The following is a 21,883-nucleotide window of genomic DNA, read 5'->3' as shown; positions in this document are numbered from 1 at the left end:
CAGCTCCCCGGGCTCCTGGGTTGTTCTTACAGTAAGAACAACTGTAAAGCATGACTCGGCTGCTGTGTTCAATTGAAAGACAGTCTTCCTGGCAGATGCGGGCGCACCCGGAGCCAGGGATGCCATCCCAGAGCGAACTAGAAAGTCTCTCTTGGGAGGCGCCTTCCTGGGAGCCTGAAGCCGTTCCAGCCCCAGGTGCAGCCGAGTGCAGCCACCGGTGTCCAGCAGGTGGTGCTGCTACCCGACGTCCCAGAGCCCTCGCCCGGTGCGCAACCCCGGCAGCAGGACAGGGCGGCCGGTGGCTTTTCCTCCTGCTTTATGCACAGACTGTGCTACGAAGGCTGCTGGCAGCCACCGTCAGGGACGGGGGAGCTGCTGTGCTATTGCTGTTTCTATCTGTGTGTAATGGCAGTTCTTTTGTAATGAGAAGGGCTCTGCAGTCCACAGAGTTCATAGAGAATTCTCAAGACCACTATGGCACTCAGTCCTGACAATCAGAGTGGTAACATGGGCTTTGCGGTGGCAGCCACCTAGACAGGTATTACCTGTCTGCTGTTACCATGCAAAATTTCAATCTAGAAATAAAAACAGAAAGAACCCCTATCTAGTCACTCTGTCATGCACACTGTGTGACAACTAAAAACTAAGAAACGGGCCGGGCGCGGTGGCTCACGCCTGTAATCCCAGCACTTTGGGAGGCCAAGGTGGGCGGATCACAAGGTCAGGAGATCGAGACCATCCTGGCTAATACGGTGAAACCCCGTCTCTATAAAAACTACAAAAAATTAGCCGGGCGTGGTGGCGGGCGCCTGTAGTCCCAGACACTCGGGAGGCTGAGGCAGAAGAATGGTGTGAACCCGGGAGGCAGAGCTTGCAATAAGCCCAGATCGCACCACTGCACTCCAGCCTGGGTGACAGAGTGAGACTCTGTCAAAAAAAAAAAAAAAAAAAAAAAAAAAACCTAAGAAACAGCACTATTCTCACAGAAGCACCAAGTTACTCAGACAAATGCCAATACACATCCCAGGAGATCAGATGACAATCAATGTGTGACTCCCTGGGGGAGTCAGGGGGTCACGCTAAGGGTTTTGCCCAAGCGCAGCTTCCCAGAGCCTTCGTGCAATCACAGGGACACACAAATGGGGGTGCTGAGCACAGGAGGCTGCAGCCCTGGAAGGCAAGTTTACACCTATTCAGGAGCAAAGGAGTTCAACCCCCCAGAGACCATGCAGCAAAGTGGGGCACAGTCATCAACTAACTTCTTAAAAGGGCACAGGAGAAGATCAGTCTCGTTACTTTCCAGAAACTTCCCATGTCTTCAAGGAAACATGGGAACTTCAACACACATATTTCAGACAAAACAACATTAATGTAGGCAAAGAGACACACACAGAGAGAGAGGGGGAAATGGACAGCGAGGGAGCGAGAGAGGGAGGAGAGGGAGAGAGGGAGAGAGAGAGCAAAAGCAAGAAAAGGAATTAACTTGGAGAAAATTAGAAAATGTTCCCTGTAAATGTTCCCAATAAAGATGCTGCTAAAGAAATGACTCAATGTTCATTCCTTAAACTTATAAACCACAAGTAATGCTCAATAGGCTTTTTGGGGGAACAAACTCTTATACAAATGCACGTTAAGTGGTGGCGTTTTTAGCTGTTCTCCGGGCTGAGTAAGAAGAGACAAAGATGGGGCAGGGAGGGAAATAGTGATCTCAGCTTGTCCGGGGCTCAGCCTCACTCTTCTTGAGTTTAGTATTTCTAGCTGCTAGGAAAGTAGGAAAATTTAAAGTCTAACAATAAACACAGAAATGCTACACCTGTATTCAAGGTGAAACAACATGTCAGTTTCAAAAGGGGTCTAGAAACTCACTCTTTCTCCATAGGCCAATGACCTGATTCTGAGAATTGTTTCTGGTGACAGGCCAAGGAGAGATGCATAGATCCACTCCAGGAGGGAGGACATAGACAGGAGTGCAGGGAAGGGGACCAGAAGCAGCCATCAGCTGCTGGTGCCTTGGATTTGAAACACTGCTCACACTTTTTATAAACCAGTCAGATAATGGAAAAATAAAAACAAAAGTCATGGTTCTTAGGGGTGTTTTGTGCACTGAATCCTCATTCTCCCCAATACAGGTTTCTGTCAAAGAATTCTCAAACTGAACAGAACAGAAATTGGGGTGGAAAGAACTTTGCTCTTGAATTAGTCACATCTAACACATAGATTGTGTTAAACACCCAGAAGTCACCAACTATCACTCCACAGATCACTAGGAAAATCGGTTACCACCCACCAGATCACCCACATGGATCAGTTATCACCCACCAGATCACCTGCAGGGTTTGGCTGCCACTGACTGGATCACCTACACAAATCAGTTACCACTCACTGGATCACCCACATGGATCAGTTACCACCCACCAGATCACCTGCAGAGATTGGCTGCCACTGACTGGATCACCTGCACAAAGTCATTACCAACCACTGGATCACCCGCAGGGATCATTACCACCCACTGGATCACCCATATCGACTGGTTACCACCCCCTGGATCACCCACATGGATCAGTTACCACCCACTGAGTCACCTGCAGGGATGTTACCACCTACTGGGTCAGCCACAGGGATCGACTGCCACCCACTGGATCACCCACAGGGACTGGTTACCACCCAATGGATCACCCACAGGGACTGGTTACCACCCACTGGATCACCTACAGGGATCAGTTGTCACCCACTGGGTCATCCACAGGGATCAATTACCACCTGCTGGATCACCCACAGGGATTGGTTACCACACGCTGGATCATCCACAGGGATTGGTTATCACCCAAAGGGACTAGTTACCACCCACTGGATCATCCACAGGGATTGGTTATCACCCACTGGATCACCCACAGGGATTGGTTACCACTCACTGGATCACTCACAGGGATTAGTTATCACCCACTGGATCACCCACGTGGACTGGTTACCATATCCACTGGATCACCCACATGGGCTGGTTACAATCCACTGGATCACCCACAGGGATCAGTTGTCACCCACTGGATCACCCACAGGGATCAATTACCACCCACTGGATCACCCACAGGGACTGGTTACCACCCACTGAATCACTCACAGGGATGGGTTACCGCCCACTGGATCACCCCACAGGGATCAGTTACCACCTAACAGATCAGCAGCAAAATATTTTCTGAGCAACAGTCATACTGCCTTCCTCATTAGGGCAAATTATATAATATAGTTAGATACCAAATGGTCTCTACGCCAAAACAAGTCACAGATTTGTGAAAACAAAGCTGTGTTATGTTTGTAATCTCAAAATTAATCATCTGCAGGGAGATCTTGATGTCTTCACTATTGATCTTCAACACTGACAGATTCAAATCTTATCTATGAGAGACTAAGGTTGACTTCCTGGAATTCTGGATGAGAAATTTAAGCACACACTGTTCAGATACCTTCATTAACTTTTGACAATTTTCAATCTAATCCATAATGTTTCACTAAATAGTGCGTTAGATCAAAATTTACTACCAGCTCCTCCACATGATCGTGTACAGAGCGGTTCTCGCTGTGCTTGTGGCGGGATGGCCACATCACGACGTCCACATGCCAGCTCCTCCACATGATCGTGTACAGAGCGGTTCTCACTGTGCTTGTGGCGGGATGGCCACATCACGACGTCCACACGCCAGCTCCTCCACATGATCGTGTACAGAGCGGTTCTCGCTGTGCTTGTGGCGGGATGGCCACATCACGACGTCCACATGCCAGCTCCTCCACATGATCGTGTACAGAGCGGTTCTCACTGTGCTTGTGGCGGGATGGCCACATCACGACGTCCACACGCCAGCTCCTCCACATGATCTTGTACACAGCGGTTCTTGCTGTGCTTGTGGCGGGATGGCCGCGTCATGACGTCCACACGCCAGAGCTCTACTTTCCCACAGAGCAGCCACCAGACACACGGGTGCCGCACATATGAAACGTGGCCAGTCAAAACCAAAGTGTCCGGTGCATAAAAATACACACTGGATTTCAAGGACTTCACATTAAAAAATGTAAAATCTCGCCGTATGATTTTTTTTCCCCACTGATGACACGCTGTGCAGAAAGGCAAGCAGCAAGCCTGAGAATGCGATCCCTAGAAAGGCTGCCTGGAAAAGTGGCCATCCAGTGTCTGAGCACTCAACTGGTAAACATTTCTCTACCCTGTGGTCTGGTATAAAATAGCCCCTAAAATTGTAAGAGTTCCTCACTGTGCGCAGACCCTCTGTATAAACAATGTGATGCCAGCTGAGCACCTGATTTTCTTCTGAAAGTCAGGAATTCGGATTGTGGTCAGTCACGCAAGCTCAATATGCCCATGTGGCCAACCCACAATCCAACCCCGAACTCCCAGGCTCCGATGAGCAGCGCTGATAGATGGTGTTCCGCACACCCTTGCAACGCATCACTGGAGAGGCAAACATGCCCGTGTGGCTCTCCTGGGAGGGAGTCTTGGGAGCCTGCACTGTCTTCCTCCAGACTCCAACCTGTGCACCTTTTCCCTTTGCTGGCTTAGCTCTATGTCTTTTCACTGTAATGAATTCTACCTGTGAATAAAACCTCATGCTGAGCCCTGTGAATCCTAGCAAATCACCAAGTCTGTAGTTGGTCTTAAGGACCCCAGTGAAGTTGGTGTCAGAAGTGGGGTTCGCTAACATGACTCTGCCTCACTGAAATACGATGAAAGCTTTCTTTGGGAAAATGAAGGATGAAGAGGTGAAGATGAGATGTTAGCTCCTGAGTCTTTCACAGCATGAAATGCAGCTGAGCTGCCAAATGCCGTGAAAGGTAAAAGTCATCTATGGAGTTTAGAAATGATAGTCCAAGCCCAGGAGAGCTGGGATGCTGGACCTGGAGATGGATTTTGGCTGTTCTGGATGATGTGACTGGGAAAAGTACATCCCAGGTGGGGACTCTGGTTTTCTGTTCTCTCCTCCAGGTGGGAGGAGAAAGACCCCAACATTTCTAAGGTGAGTGCTGAGTGTGCCAGAAATACCACAAGTGTGTGTTGCTCCCTCCCTGAAGTGGGAAGAATAAATGTGAGGTCAGGTTACACAGGCGGCAGCAGAGCTCTAGATAAACAGAAATGCTCAGGGCTGGGCCCATTGGCTCATGCCTGTAATCCCAGCACTTTGGAAGGCTGAAATAGGAGGATCACTTAAGCCCAGGATTTCAGGACCATCCTGGGCAAACAGTGCAAGACCCCATCTCTACAAATATTAGCTGGACATAGTGGCATGCACCTGTGGTCCCAGTGACTCGAGGCCAGAGGAGGAGAATCACTGGAGCCTAGAATTCGAGACCAGCCTGGACAACAGAGTGAGAGCCCATCTCTACAAAAGAAAGACCATTTTTTAAAGAGAGACAACAAAAACATTCCCACTGATGATGCATCAGCCCCCCCCCGCTTCCCAGCCAAAACCTCCAGGCACCTGTAATGTCATCCCTGTAAATGCTGAGTTTAATGCCAGAGGTTTCAGTAAACTTCCAATGAGGAAAAAAAGAAAGGAAGGATTTTGAAAAAAATGTATTTTGTGGCTACTGAATCAGAATATAGGACCTACACTGATGTAAAATATTATATGCTTGCAATTTCCTAAATGCTAGAGAGCTCATCCCAATCAAAGAAAGCTGCACAAAGAATAATAACATAGAGAGGACACAGCTGCTTAGGACACGATGGCTTTTCGCTGTGGCTGGCAGATTGAAACGCACACTTCCTGAGAATTAGATCTCAAGAATGATGAGAGCTGCTGTTATTTTTTCCAATAGCGCCTGTGGAGAAAGGGGAGCAGGGAGAGAGGCAATCTCCAGATGGAGACACTCTTCCACGGTTTTTAAAGGCACTTTTTAGTTAGTAATGAGCCCTCGTGGCATCTAGAGTCTGACGGGTTTCCAGCCTGATGTGCACATCTCGAGTGAGTAACACAGACCCTTGGCTGACAAAGCAAAAGGGCATGGGGGAGCCTTGCTTGGACCGGGCTTGGGACATGACCCTGGTACATCTCACCTTGCCGCTGCCCAAGAAAAGCCACTGGCTTTTCCCAAAATCCTAGATACACAGATCCTAACTGCCCAAACCTCAGTCTATGCTAAAACCAGACAGCATCTGCTGTGTCTGTCTGGTCACTAGCTGTGCCCAGCTGAGATCAGGTGACCAGTTCCACCCCACAAACAGGACTCAGACGCAGGGACAGCAGCATCCCAGGACCCCCCCTGAGGGTCCCACACGAAAGCCCCTGGGAAAGGGCCTGTTCTCTGGTGGGGCTGTCTGAAAGCACACTGCTGAGCTCTGTACCGTGCTTCTGGTACAAAGGCTAACTATGTGTGATTCCTGCAAAACCTGTAGATGGGTGGGGGCATCCCTGAACTGTGACCCTGCTGCTCCCCTCTCCTGGCAGGTGGTACCCTACGCCCGCTCTGGGGGACATCTCAGGGCTGGTGACTCCTGGGCTCAGCCTCCCGAGCAGCCTGACTGCCTCCTCCCCTCCTCCCAGAGCAGAGACCTCAGTGAGGTGGGTGGACAACCACCAATAACTCTTCCCAGAAAGGTGGTGATCTTTTCTCATTGGATAATGATCAGAACAAAAGTGGCTGCAGAGAACTATTTTAAATTTTTGTAGAACAAAACCCCAGCATCTGGAGACATGGCAGAAGAGGGAGAGCATCAATGAACTTTGGTTTTCCAAACTGTCCTGAAAACCTTTCCTTCCCCCTTCCCCCGAAAACATCCCAGGCTGCCCTCCCCAGCTGTTGCCAGAGCCCTGAATTCAAAGTGACCCAGAGCCTCTGACCACATGTCATGGACACGGATGTGGTCAGCTCCTGCATGTTCCTCACAATACACTCACAGACGATGTCCACACCCACATTTCAGATGAGGAATCCCGGCTAAGCAGGGACGAACCACCCAGGGTGAAATCGCAGGGAACTCCTGGGCTTCAGCACCCTTTTCTCTCTCTCTCTCTCTCTCTCTCTCTCTCTGTCCCTGTGCCTGGCTCTGTCAACCTCACAGGACCACCTCATGTCGCAGGCATTGGTTTTCATGCCTCTGCCCAACCTGGTCACCTGACCAGCTCAGAATGTCGCCATTATTGTTCTCCCAATTTTAAAGGTGAAATGGAAACTCAGAGAACTTAAGTAAATGTCACAAGAGTCATCAAATACGTAGTAAAACTCAAGCCATAAGCCATGTCTTCAGGCCCCACGCCCCACGCCCCACTGTCTTTCCACAGCTCTGTCGCCTTCGTTCACATTCCAAGCACCCTAGTGCACTCCATAGCAGCCAAAGACGCTTTCCACCTTAAAGACGGAGATCCCGGCTCCTTCTATTCCCGGATTCTCTCATGGGCAGTTGGGGGCCTGGTGTGCGCTCTCAGGAGCCTGTGCATGTTCACCCTGGGAAGGCCTCAGCCATCCCCTCATGGGACCGCAGCCTGGGGCCTCCGAGTGGGCACCCCAGCCCCTCTGTGTATGCACCTCCCACTCCCAGGCAGGGGCTGTGATCCCGCTTTCTGCAGCCCTGCCGGTGGCTGCTCTGCTGCGTCTCTGGAGGTTGCCTGCAGAGGTTTCTGAACAGAAAGGCTCAGCCTCCTTAGCACAGATGCCCTTCACCTCATACCTTGGTCTCATCCTCACACTCTTCCTCGGGGCTTAAGGCAGAGGCCTGGGAGTTTCTGCCATTTTCTCTCCCATCCTCTGCCCTCTCCTTGGCCTCTGAGGCAATGAGAGCTGAGACCTGGGCTCCCTCTGGCTCCCGTGGCCCCTGTGCTGAGACACACAGGGCTGCCACGTTGGCTGGCCATGCCCACACCACCTCACAGCCAGGCCACAGCCCCCCACAAGCTGAGCTACACAGGGCTGCCATGCCGGCTGGTCACCCCCAGGTCACACTCTGGCTTCTGAGCAGGAGGCCAGTGTGGCCATCCAAGCCTCTTTCTTGCAGTCAGGAATAAGGAACTGCTTCTGCAGGGAGCAGGGGAGGCCCTAGTAGGCTGGGTCTGGCCCAGATCCCTTCCCTACCCCCACCGTGTGCTCCACACAAACCATGCATCCACTACAGCCTGCTCAGGGTCCAGGCCTGGTCTTTCTTCTTCACTTCCGTCCCCTTGAGAACTTGGATCCATCCTCAAGCTCTCTATGGGCAACATAGTGAGACCTTGTCTCTACAAAAAAATTTAAAAATCAGCCAGGCATGGTGGCGCATACCTGTAGTCCTAGCTACCCAGAGACGGAGGAAGGAGGATCGCTTAAGCCTGGGAGTTCTGGACTGTAGTGAGCCTTCAAAGGGTCTCTCTCTGTCACCATTATACTCCAGCCTGGGCAACAGAGAGAGACCCTGTCTCGTTTTAAAAGGAAAACACGCTGAGTCTAACTTGTCATTGAGCTTTGTGGCCTTCCCAGGCTCGAGTGAGATCCGCAGCTCGCACTGCACGTTTGATGTCCTAAGTCAGGAAGCGCAGCACCCCTCCTCCTTCACAGTGCACGGCAGGGCCTCAGCAGATGTGTGTGGAAGGAATGGTTGTCTGAGACACAAGGCCAGAGGGTCCTGATATGAGAGTAAGAACTGCTGAACTACCCTCAGCTCCACCTTGGATCAGCACTGCAGAAAGGCCAGGATGGACACCTCCTGTCACCCCACCCCAGGCACCTGTCACCTCCTCACAGAGTCACAAAAAGGCAGGACACTGAACTTGGAGGCATCCGTAGAGTCGATCCCACTCCTTCACTTTCGGTAAGAGAAAAATGAGGCCTAGACAGGGAACATACACCTTAGGACACAGGGCACAGATGCAGACAACACCAGATTCCCTTGATTGTAGGAGATGGAGGAGAAGACCCTGTCCCATCCAAGCTCCACCTGGCACCCAGCGAGGCAGTTGGGCAAGATGAGGCCCCTGCCTTCCAAGGGTATTCTCTCCAGCATTTCCTCCGGCTCCTCCATCCCCAAGCAACTCCAGGGACCTGTGTGGAGAAAGATTGCTCTCTCTCTGATAAATGCACCCCACCATCCACAGAGCTGAGGGTCTTTCCACTGTGTTGTTTTTGGCTTTGAAAATCATGCGACATTCTAAAAAATTCCATTAACTGGCATCTCTTTAAAGAAGTCTCTCTCATAGTCATGGGGAAAAATAGGCTTCTTAAAAAAATTTTTTTTGGAGAAAGCCAGTGACAATTAGATCCGATTTTAAAACAATAGAGATGATGAAAAACTTAAAACATCACTCTTGTTTTGATCTTAATATGGTGAAATATGGGCATGTTTTTGAATCCATAAGAAACAGCATGCCCATCATGGTGATAATGACTAGAGAGGACTCACAGCTGAGAGATCCTTTCTAAATGATAGCATTTTCCCAGTACAACAGCAAGACAGGGAGCAGCTCCTCAGGCGAGCGAGGGAAGCTTGAGGAGCGTCCTCAGGAGAAAGTCTTAAGAAGAGTGCCATGGCTGAAGGGTACCACATGTCTGTAGATATGCGGAGCCTTCACGCAGGAGGCCATCACGGCAAGACCTCTGTACACAGAAACAGGTCCCGCCACCAGCTCTGAGGCCTGAGGAAAGTTCACACATAAGCCTAGGCCTTTAGAAAGAGCAGTATTGATCACCCATTGACGTCACGCAGTGTGCTTTGTGAGAATGGTCCACGGTGGTGAAACGATGGACCAGAATCTTCTCCTACACTGCTGGAAACATTCTCCTGGTCAGCACTTTTATTCAAAAGTCATGAAAAAGTTGACTAAATGCTCTCATCCAACTTCCCGGGCATCTGCAGAGCATTCCCTTAAACAGCAGCTCCCTGCCACCTCCATGCTGTACCCTAAGTGCCCAACAGCAACTAAAAAACCAAAACAAAAAGAGAGGACCTTGCACTCAGCTTGCAACCAGGCTCCAGCTTCCAACCAGGCTCCAGCTCAGACACACGGAGAGGCAGCTGGGCTTCCCTTCCTCCCTAGGCATTAAGTTCTTAAAAGCAAGGCCGCCATCTCCCAGGGGAGGCAATGCAATCAAAGGTCCTACTCAATAGCAAACGTCCTTCCCGAGTTTTACACATTGGTCAGTTCCTGCACTTTGCCTTTTCCAATGTAGAAGCATGTGTGGCCACCTTCGAATAGAGCCCCCTTGGGTCCCCTTCTCTTTCTTGATGGGAGCAGTCAAGGCTGCTCGCTCTGGCCCTCTAGGCTCTGCTGACCGGGCCACACAGACTCCTACAGAGGCTCGTTCTCTTCAGAGACCCTCTTCATAAACCGACTGTGACTCAGCGACGCACGGTACACAGTGTTCTGTTCCACTCAGTCAGAACAAACCGGCAGCTCAACCCACAACGTGCTCCGCCGGCTAATTTCCAGCAGGCTGGAGACAGGTCCCACTGGGCAGGGTCCTCGGTCATTTTAATGAACTTCCTACTCTGACTCGTAGAATGTTCCCAGTTTCCTAGAAACAATCATTGTTAAATGTCCCCACTCTTATGCAGCTCTCCAATTTTCGTTAAGCAAATATGAACAATAATTGATAGACATTTTAATAATAACCACATAAAAAGCACATAAACACTCATACTCCCTGAAAAACAAAAAGCCAACCCAGAGGTTTATGTGGAATTCCACCGAGTATCCAACAAACAGGAACCACTATGCTTTGAGGGAAGCTCTGAAACTAGAGCAGGACGCACGGCTCCTGGGCTGCTGGGGTGTAGAGATCTTGTGAAGGAAACACACTTAGACATGACGGATGACAGAACACGACTGAGGCACACCCGGCCCTGAAAAATGGAATTCGGTGGAAGAGTCTGCAAATGCGACAGAGCCACCCCGTCCAAGAGAAATACAGTGTGAGCACATGTGCCATTTATGGCTTTATTAACTACATTAAAACCATAAGAAACAGGTGAGATTAATTTTAATATACTTTATTTAATCCAACATATGCAAAATATCATTTCCACATGGAATCCACATAAAAAAATTAATAAGCTACTTCACAGGTGTTTTCATACCAAGTCTTCAAAATCCAGCATGTAAAATGTTTTACATGGACAGACCCTCTGGACTGAGGAGCCGGGCGTCCTGGGCTCACGACCGCATGTGGTTGGCAGCTGACACAAGGATTGTACAGCGAGGACTCCCACACACAGCTTTGGGTCCAAGGCAAAGAGCACATCTCTGAGCCCTTGACCCACACCGGGAAGGAAGAGAGACGCCCCCATGGTGGAGTCGCTCAGAGAAGCTGTTTCCAACACTCCCGAGGGGCAGCCGCCTCAGCGTCCCCTGCGGGAATGGCAGCAGGCCCTCTGCAAGTGTGTGGGGTTTAATGGCCACTTACACAGCTCGCGGTACACGGTTCTGCTGGGCTGAGGTACTGTGCCCTTCCCAGTGCCAACAGAAGCCGAGTAATACACGTTCCTACAAATCACACTCAGAGGGTTTGGAAATGCTGAAGAGACAGAAAGGACACTATGGGAAGGCTGGATGCTCTTTAGACTTTAAAGAGGCAGAGCTGAGGGAAAGCTCTATCTTTGGACAGCAAATCATTCTTTCCTTCTGTTGCTCTTATAGCCGAGAACACCTGTGCGTCTGATTTGTTCTTCTTCAGACAGAATAGCCTTGAACTGAAGAAAAGGTGGGTACTCTGGTTCCCCAAATGTTCCATCTCCCCGAGAGCCGGCACAGGGCTGGGGTCCACCGCCTCCCTGAGCTCATGAGCATGAGCGAGCATGAAGCAGGATGAGTTTCCGCATCTGCACCCAGTGCCCGCTCTGCCTCCACCATCCCCACCACAAGCCGGGAATAGCCACGTCACACGCCTCCTCGCAGAAGTGAGCACTCGCTTCCTCTCCACCCCCTGGGAGGCGCAGCTGACTCAGAGCCACCCCAAGTAGGAATGGGCAGAAACCAAGGCAAGAATCGAAGAGGTGGCCTGTTTCAAGCAGGTCCCACTCAATGGAGCTGGAAATAGATCGACTCCGACAGGCTGCCGTTCCCGCTAAGTAGGATGAGAACAAAGAGCCAGGTGTCTCCACAGCAGGCTCTGCCCTCACCCTCCCCTCGTGCCCACAGCCAGGTGTCTCCACAGCAGGCTCTTCCCTCACCTTCCCCTCGTGCCCACAGCCAGGTGTCTCCACAGCAGGCTCTGCCCTCACCCTCCCCTCGTGCCCACGGCCAGGTGTCTCCACAGCAGGCTCTGCCCTCACCCTCCCCTCGTGCCCACGGCCAGGTGTCTCCACAGCAGGCTCTGCCCTCACCCTCGTGCCCACAGCCAGGTGTCTCCACAGCAGGCTCTGCCCTCACCCTCCCCTCATGCCCACAGCCAGGTGTCCACAGCAGGCTCTGCCCTCACCCTCCCCTCGTGCCCACAGCCAGGTGTCTCCACAGCAGGCTCTGCCCTCACCTTCCCCTCGTGCCCACGGCAAGGTGTCTCCACAGCAGGCTCTGCCCTCACCCTCCCCTCGTGCCCACAGCCAGGTGTCCACAGCAGGCTCTGCCCTCACCCTCCCCTCGTGCCCACAGCCAGGTGTCCACAGCAGGCTCTGCCCTCACCCTCCCCTCGTGCCCACAGCCAGGTGTCCACAGCAGGCTCTGCCCTCACCCTCCCCTCGTGCCCACAGCCAGGTGTCCACAGCAGGCTCTGCCCTCACCCTCGTGCCCACGGCCAGGTGTCTGCATAGCAGGCTCTGCCCTCACCCCCGGCCCATGGCCAGGGCCGGCATTTGTTCCAGGACAGAGGGCTCCCTAACCCACAGAATGATCAGGGGTCAAGGAAGCAGCGGATGTGGCAAAGAGGGTCTGACTCTAGAGAGACCTGAATTCCCATCACGACCCGACCACCTCATAAGCCAAAGCTTCCTTCTCTGAAGGAAACAGACAGCAGCTGCCACGGTGCAGGGCTCTGCAGGAACGGACGGGGACAGGATCGGAAGGTATGCTTATAGAGGAGTCCACAGGAACTCCAGAAAATATCACTTCCTTCCCACATATCCTTGCAGGAAAGAAGAAAAAACCCTAACCATATATTTCCAGTAGTGTTCATCTTTGCCCAAAACAGTCTAAGAACCTACAGAAAGATCGAGGGGAAAGGGGGAACTTATGTTTTCAATCAAGAATGTGAAATGCTGACTGATCTTTTTCAAACTGTTGGTTATCAATATTTCTCCATCTTAAGAAATTTTTTTAAATTTTTCATTTTGAAATAATTTCAGACATATAGAAAAGTTACAAAAGCAGTACAGAGAATTCCTACATACTCTTTACCCTGATTTCCCAAACCCTGACATTTTATGTTCATGATTCTTTCTCTGTCTTTCATGTAATTTTTTTCAGAGCCACCTGACACTACATTGCAGGCATAATAGCCCTTCACATAATAAATGATTCATTATGTGCTTACTAAAACCAATGGCATTTTCATAATAATCACAGTATGATGATCAAAATCTTGAAATACTAGTACTTCACTGACAAACCTTATTCACATTTTGCCAATTGTTCCACTCCTGTGTTTTATAGGAAATGAAAAAACAAAACTCAGCACAAAACCACACGTTGCACTTGTCACATCTCTAGTTTTATTTAACCTGGAACCATTTATCAGTCTTTCTCCATCTCTAGTGAGAATTTTTCCCTTTACAAATCATAAGAAGAAAAGAACCAGATCATGAGAGTCCCTCCTATGAATTATTCACAGTGTGTGAAAATCCAAAGGTTATGAACTTCAGAGAACATTTGTCACCCTTTTCTATTTCAGAACACACGTGGCTGCTGGACTGCATGTGTGTTTATGGACTTTGGTCAGGAAAGTGTCTAGAGGCCAAAGGTGAGAGGGAAAAGGTGAAAAGGAAAAGGTTTGTCGACAAAAACATCAGACACTTGCTCTTCCTCCAAGATCCTAGCCAACTCACAGGAATGCCACGAGGTCTTACAGTACATGTTTGTGCTGCAATATTTCCTAGAAGGGAATATTTCCACTGATAACAGAACATTCCTCAAATAAAAGAAAGATTAACAAATAAAACGTGCACGAGGCAAACATTCCTCCGTTTCCTTCTAGCCATGGGGACCAAACATCCCCTCGGTTACTCCTCTTGACAAGACAGAGGCCAAATGAATTCCAGCAAAAGGACTCAAAATTGCGGGTTTTACATACATTATGTTGTTTCATTGAGAGTCCAAAAAACGAAGATCAAGGATGTCATAAGACTCCAAAGATTTTTAAAGAAAAACCAAGTGGGGCCCTTTTTCCTGTGCCAACGCCCACCACTGTGTTTCAGCAGCCCAGTAAGAAGGGCTGGGAGCCAGGGCGTGGCCACCAGGACGACGGGAAGGGCTTTAATCAGAAACTCAGAACGGTCTGGCAAGGGTTCCAGAGAACAAATGAAATTCAAATGGAAGTAAGGAACCCGCCAAGCTTCCCGGGAGCCAAATGTCCCAGCTCTCACTGCAGGAAGAACATCATGACAAGTGGCAGTGCCTAAAAATAACGGCCGAGATACCTGGGATTCTTAACAGAAGGGCCAGGAATCCCGGATCCCAGCGTAGCCAGGGAATTTAAGAAGGAATCACAGGCGGCTTTTTCTAGAACATGTTCCTGATTCTTTTTCCAGAGCCAGGAGGCGGGAGAGGCAGAGCGCTCTTGTTCTCACCCTCGCGTGAAACGCCCCTGCCATTCCCTGCTCCCTCAGCGTGGGAGTCCCCCAGACACCAGGGTGTGGACATAACTGGAAACCACTTCTTCAGAAACACAACTGGCCCGTGTCAGCTGCACACGCTGCTCCTCAGCCCTCAGACACCCGCCTGTCCCAGGACCAAGATCCAGGAGCAAGATTCAGTAGGGCAGTGGCCTCAGTGCCTGGACTTCAGCTGACGGCTTTCTCACACATACCTCCTACCTACACATGCGTTTCTATTCAGCTGCAAAAAAAAAATCCTCTCTTTTACTGCCCCCGCCTCGGGAAATCATTTGACGAAGACAATTCTGTGATTATGTCATCTTCACTGGTGATTTAAGGAAACCCAGAAGAATGGATCTGAGCCCCCAAACCTCTGCCCTTCCCCTGCCTCCCTCCCCACTCATCTCCAGAACAACCCACAGAGTCCTCCCAATTCATGCAGTTCCAGAAGGATTTCCATGAGCAAGGCGCCTCCCTCCCATTACATAATAAATGGGATGTAAATCTGAGTTCCCTGGTTTTCACTGTTCACAGGACAGCCTCTGCACCACGCCCTGGCACACTGGTGTGGCTCCCACAGCTCTGGAAAACAGCGGGAGGAAGTCTCTGCAGTGTAGGGTCTCCATGAGGCTCCCAGTCCCGCACACCTGCACCTGCTCTTGGTGTCTAGCCCACAGCCTGTGTCCCACATCCCACGTGGCGGCAAGCCCAGGATGCACCTGCCCTCTCTGCATCTCCAGGTAGTCTTTGCAGGTTTCCTCCACTACCTAGAATATCTCTGTCTGCCTGGCAATCTATTGTAAAAGACTCAGCATTGAAGTCCCCTCCTCGGACCTTTTCTGCAGAGAACCCTCTCACCCCCTGGCTTCTGATGCAGTGTTGTTACATCATGCTGTGTGTGCCTGGAGTCCCTGGTGTGCACCCCAGCACAGGAACTCCTTGTTCACGTTACTGTCTCCGTAGGACACAATAATTTCCCCTAAAGCAGAGACAACATTGCATTTGTCTTTAAACCCTGGTGGCCGGCAGAGCAGGTGGATCGTGCACTGACTCCATGACCACATGATCAACCAAGAGGAGAACAAACTGGATTCCATGTCTCGCCTTTGCTTCCTCCAGGAAGGCAAGGGGCTGTGTAGCCCTGGGTTCTACAGTGAGTCACTCACTTTTCTAAGGTCTGCAAAATGGAAAGGCCAGGGTCACCAGGTCTGAGTCAGAATTCTCAGCCTTCAACCCGATGCAAACACATCAGTGTGGCCTGTCTCAGACTGAGAGGCACAAGAAAATCATGAATCAGGATGAGCAGGTGCACCAACTCACTCCTCCCAGAGACACAACACAGAAAATTAGAACTGCAATGGCAGGAAGAAAAAAATACACATTTCTGAGGTGAAAAAACAAAGCCACAGAGACCAAAGTAATTTCTATAGTGCCCAATACATTTCAATTTCATCCTGCACTAATGTGTCCATTCTTGGTAACTCAAATTAAAGTGGAAATGACTTGTAGTATAAATCATGGAAACCAAGATCAATATTTCCTTCTAAGTATAATTAGACTGCAGCCCTCATTGTTGCCGGGAACTCCCAATCAAAGCCAGGCAAACACTGCTTGAATACCGCGGTGTGGGATGTTTAGAGGGGGAATGGTGGGGGGTGTGGGATATTTAGAGGGGGAATGGCAGGGGTGTGCGGGATGTTTAGAGGGGGAATGGCGGGGGGTCTGGGATGTTTAGAGGGGGAATGGCGGGGGGGTGGGGGATGTTTAGAGGGGGAATGGTGGGGGGTGTGGGATGTTTAGAGGGGGAATGGGGGGGTGTGGGATGTTTAGAGCAGGAATGGCGGGGGGTCGGGGGATGTTTACAGGGGGAATGGCAGGGGGGTGTGGGATGCTTAGAGGGGGAATGGCGGGGGGGTGGGGGATGTTTAGAGGGGGAATGGCGGGGGATCTGGATATTTAGAGGGGGAATGGCAGGGGGTGTGGGATGCTTAGAGGGGGAATGGCGGGGGGGTGGGGGATGTTTAGAGGGGGAATGGCGGGGGATCTGGATATTTAGAGGGGGAATGGCGGGGGGTCTGGGATGTTTAGAGGGGGAATGGTGGGGGGTCTGGATATTTAGAGGGGGAATGGTGGGGGGTCTGGATATTTAGAGGGGGAATGGTGGGGGGTCTGGATATTTAGAGGGGGAATGGTGGGGGGTCTGGATATTTAGAGGGGGAATGGTGGGGGGTCTGGATATTTAGAGGGGGAATGGCCGGGGGTTCTGGGATGTTTAGAGGGGGAATGGCAGGGGGGTCTGGATATTTAGAGGGGGAATGGCAGGGGGGTGTGGGATGCTTAGAGGGGGAATGGTGGGGGGTCTGGGATGTTTAGAGGGGGAATGGCAGGGGGGTCTGGATATTTAGAGGGGGAATGGCAGGGGGGTGTGGGATGTTTAGAGGGGGAATGGCAGGGGGTCTGGGATGTTTAGAGGGGGAATGGCGGGGGGTCTGGATATTTAGAGGGGGAATGGCAGGGGGGTGTGGGATGTTTAGAGGGGGAATGGCAGGGGGTCTGGGATGTTTAGAGGGGGAATGGCGGGGGGTCTGGATATTTAGAGGGGGAATGGCAGGGGGGTGTGGGATGTTTAGAGGGGGAATGGCAGGGGGTCTGGGATGTTTAGAGGGGGAATGGCGGGGGGTCTGGATATTTAGAGGGGGAATGGCAGGGGGGTGTGGGATGTTTAGAGGGGGAATGGCAGGGGTGTGTGGGATGTTTAGAGTGGGAATGGCGGGGGGTCTGGGATGTTTAGAGGGGGAATGGCGGGGGGTCTGGATATTTAGAGGGGGAATGGTGGGGGGTCTGGATATTTAGAGGGGGAATGGTGGGGGGTCTGGATATTTAGAGGGGGATGGCGGGGGGTCTGGATATTTAGAGGGGGAATGGTGGGGGGTCTGGATATTTAGAGGGGGAATGGTGGGGGTCTGGGATGTTTAGAGGGGGAATGGCGGGGGGTCTGGGATGTTTAGAGGGGGAATGGTGGGGGGTCTGGATATTTAGAGGGGGAATGGTGGGGGGTCTGGGATGTTTAGAGGGGGAATGGTGGGGGGTCTGGGATGTTTAGAGGGGGAATGGTGGGGGGTCTGGGATGTTTAGAGGGGGAATGGCGGGGGGTCTGGGATGTTTAGAGGGGGAATGGTGGGGGGGTCTGGATATTTAGAGGGGGAATGGTGGGGGGTCTGGGATGTTTAGAGGGGGAATGGCGGGGGGTCTGGGATGTTTAGAGGGGGAATGGTGGGGGGTCTGGATATTTAGAGGGGGAATGGTGGGGGGTCTGGATATTTAGAGGGGGAATGGCCGGGGGTTCTGGGATGTTTAGAGGGGGAATGGCGGGGGGGTCTTCATCTTTCCAGACAAACCTTGAGGAGTGTGTTGCAGCCAAAACTGCCTGAAAAGCCATCCGGCCCACCCTGCCCCTACCCTGGTGTGAGCCCAGACCACCCACTTACGGCCTCAGTGCTCCTGTTTCCTCCTCTGTGAAATCAGGCTTCACAACAGAAAATCCTCGAGTCTCTTCTAACTCGGAGGCTCTGTGAATCTTCCGGTTCTTCCTGCATCGAGGGCAGCGATTCCCACCTATTTCCTCCACATGTGGACACCTTGCGCCTGACCCGGGGTGCAAGGGAAAGGGCAGAGGAGGACCTGTCCAGTATCACCAAGTTCTTCCCCTGTGCTTTATTTTTTTTTTATTCCTCTAAATCAAAAACCTTATGCTGTCTTCTGAGCGCATCCCACCCTTCACAGATGCCTTTGCAAGGTGTCAAGTACACAGTCCCCGCCAGCATCACCCATGTTGTCACCACAAGAATCAAACAGGCACCTGAGCACCAAGCTCGGGACCTGTTCCTCATTCCTCTTCCATGAAGCCTGGGATACACTAAGGACACAGTAAATCCACGTCCAGGACACCTACTGAACACATTCTCGACCTCTGTAAATCCCCGACCAGGACGCCTACTAAACGCAAACTCGACCTCCGTAAATCCGTGTCCAGGATGCCTAGTGAACACACACTCAACCTCGGTAAACCGTGTCCAGGACAGCTAGTGAACACAAACTCGACCTCCGTAAATCCCTGTCCAGGATGCCTAGTGAACACACACTCAACCTCGGTAAACCGTGTCCAGGACAGCTAGTGAACACAAACTCGACCTCCGTAAATCCCTGTCCAGGATGCCTAGTGAACACACACTCAACCTTGGTAAACCGTGTCCAGGACAGCTAGTGAACACAAACTCGACCTCCGTAAATCCCTGTCCAGGATGCCTAGTGAACACACACTCAACCTCGGTAAACCGTGTCCAGGACAGCTAGTGAACACAAACTCGACCTCCGTAAATCCCTGTCCAGGATGCCTAGTGAACACACACTCAACCTCGGTAAACCGTGTCCAGGACAGCTAGTGAACACAAACTCGACCTCCGTAAATCCCTGTCCAGGATGCCTAGTGAACACACACTCAACCTCGGTAAACTGTGTCCAGGACAGCTAGTGAACACAAACTCGACCTCCGTAAATCCCTGTCCAGGATGCCTAGTGAACACACACCCAACCTCGGTAAACCCTGTCCAGGACAGCTAGTGAAAGCAAACTCGACCTCCGTAAATCCCTGTCCAGGATGCCTAGTGAACACACACTCAACCTCGGTAAACCGTGTCCAGGACAGCTAGTGAACACAAACTCGACCTCCGTAAATCCGTGTCCAGGATGCCTAGTGAACACACACTCAACCTTGGTAAACCATGTCCAGGACACCTAGTGAACGCAAACTGGACCTCAGGGAATCATGTCCAGGAAAATCTCGTAAATCTGTGTCCATGAGGCCTACTGAATATGAACTCAGCCTCAGTACATCCGTGTCTATGACATGACCAGAAATTCTCCTAGGAGGTGGCTTCAGGCTGGCGCCCTCCCCAGTCACAGGACCTGCCACAAAGACCATGAGACCCTCAGCCCTGGGCAGGGGACTCTGGTCCCGTTCTCCCGGGACCCCATGGCTGGCCGGTGTCCCTTCTACTGCACATACGTGCTTCCCTCTGCTCTGCTATGGAATTCGAGTGTGTCCCATGGCATCTGATGGGCCTGGCACTGCTCTGCCCCTTCAGGGGAACTTGTGCATCTGTGTGCTGGTCCTTTGTGGGGTTTTTTTGTTTGTTTTGTGCAATTTAGCTCTCTGAACTCTGCCCTTTTTTTCTCATTATATACTTCTTGAGAAATTTCTAACTATAATCTCCAGGAACGACCGAGAACAGTAATTCCCAACTCTAACCCCATACTCCAAATCTCCTTCCTGCTCCATACATCCCAAGACCTCTGTCCCTCCCTGGTGTGTCTGGCTTGACACGTTTGTATGACAGCCGACAACAACCCCATACCCTACCCCACTGTGCTGGGCCCCACGATTCTCCTGTTAAGAACAGAATTGTTACGATTATGTCTGTTCTATGAGGACACCGAGGCTCGGAGGCGTTAAGTGCCCTCTCTGGGTGAGGGACACACGCAGAGGACTTTGAACTTTAAGGACCTCAAAATCGGCCACTTGCTCAAAGCACATTCCTGACGTGAACAATTCCACCCTGAGACCTTTGGTGTGTGCCGCGTATGCTCAGGTAGACCCAAGAGCCTTGGGGACCAGAACGTTTTAAACACACCCCCACAAAGTGCTACAATCACGGTAATTTTTAGTCATTGAATCAACATGTTCAAGTAAGAAAACAGTCACCACAGAAGCTTCAAGAAAATCCCCACAGGCTCATCACTGTCCTCCATCAACATGAATCCCCCGTAATGGATCATGTTCTATAAACAGCATTCTTACCTTTGTAGGAGTTTTCCTGAACACTCCCCATCTGACACATCATCACCAGCTTCACCTTCATGTAATTGCAATCGATTAGTTTGCTCCGAAGTCTTTTACCATCCCGGCCACTGGGGCCCTCCCACGAGGATCTCTCCCACATCGGCTCCTCCAGGCCTCCAGTCCCCGGCTCTGAGCTCTTTCTTTTTCTCGGCGGGGGGTCCTCTGGCCCCGGCTTTTCCTGGCTTCCCCCCACGCTGTCCCCACCCCCACAGCGCAGAGGCATTTAATCCGGCTCAGGGAACACCTGGAACGCCCACGAGGCTCGCTCCGCTCCTGCCACGCAGTGCTGTGAGCCCCACCGGGATTATTACACAACTGCAGCCGTCCTTGCCGGAGGAGGGCAGCTCCGCTGTGTGACGGCTCCTGTGGGTGCGGCCAGCTCTGTGTGCCAGCACCCTCATCCTTCCTCCTGGCTCACTCAGTTTAGCTCCACATGGCTCAGCTGCTGCCAGCCCCTCTGCGGCCACCCACGGCTGCCGCACACCCCCTTCAGCTCATGCCCTGGCCACGGCCGCCCAGGTGGTTCCAGAGAGCAGCTCCCTGTGCCACCCGGTGAAACCTGCCGCTCTCCTCCCAGCAGGAGCAGAGCCCACTGTGCCCTCCAGGAGCCAGGAGAGCAATGGGCACAGATTCTGCTTGTTTTCAGGGTTCCCGGGATCTGTTTACTCAGGTGTGGTGAGACACAGAGACAGAAATTACCATCGTGGATGGAGCAGTGGAAACACACAGACCCCAGACCTGGAGGCAGGGCCTGCCACAGGGCCAGGGCCACACAGGTACACTGGGAAGGCCAGGAGGTATGAGGGTGGTGGCCAACATGGGGAGCCCTCACTGGGATCTGGGAAGGAAGAACGGGAAAGCAGGGCCAGCAGGCTTAGGCCTGGCCAGGCTGAATGGTCCCAGGGCTCTGGGCTGTCAGCAGTCAGGAGCATGAGAGCCCACGGAGGGAGTGGTGGGCGTGTGCTCTGGAAATGGGCTTCATGTACAGGCACGACCACAGGCGAGCCGCTCACTGTCCCCAGGAACCGGCCAGCCCAGGAAGAGCCATCCCTCCCAAGTCAGCAAGGCCCAGACATGAAAGCGTCAGACCACGGGAAATTGACAGCATGGCTAAGACCTGCTCTGTGCCCCCGAGCGGCCCGGAACCCAAGTGAGTTACTCACTGAGTAATGGCAGTGTGATGTGTTCATTCTCCATGACATATCTGCTCCTCCTGTGAACGCAACCCCATTCAGTAGGGCGGGAAAACCCTGAATTAATTAATTAAAATA

General features: G+C 51.7%; 1 protein-coding gene across 8 annotated transcripts in view; it reads right to left on the bottom strand.

Moving 5' to 3' along the window:
• DLGAP2 (DLG associated protein 2) overlaps positions 1–21,883 on the bottom strand; it is a 1,001,683-nt gene that overhangs the window by 756,846 nt on the left and 222,954 nt on the right. Inside the window, exon 1 of one of the 8 annotated variants that reach the window (XM_034965575.3) lies at positions 20,571–21,103. The exons of 6 other annotated variants lie outside the window; for them this stretch is intronic. In XM_034965575.3, the coding sequence (XP_034821466.1) occupies positions 20,571–20,835 (265 nt within the window). In that variant the 5' untranslated portion in view covers positions 20,836–21,103. Of the gene's footprint in view, positions 1–20,570; positions 21,104–21,883 lie in introns of those variants that run through there. One more of the 8 variants, XM_003807530.5, reaches the window with a different exon arrangement.

This window comes from Pan paniscus, chromosome 7 (genome assembly GCF_029289425.2).
Source record: "Pan paniscus chromosome 7, NHGRI_mPanPan1-v2.0_pri, whole genome shotgun sequence".
NCBI lineage: Eukaryota > Metazoa > Chordata > Mammalia > Primates > Hominidae > Pan > Pan paniscus.
The sequence above is the reverse complement of the archived record's forward strand: the minus strand, read 5'-3'. Positions and strand labels throughout refer to the sequence as shown.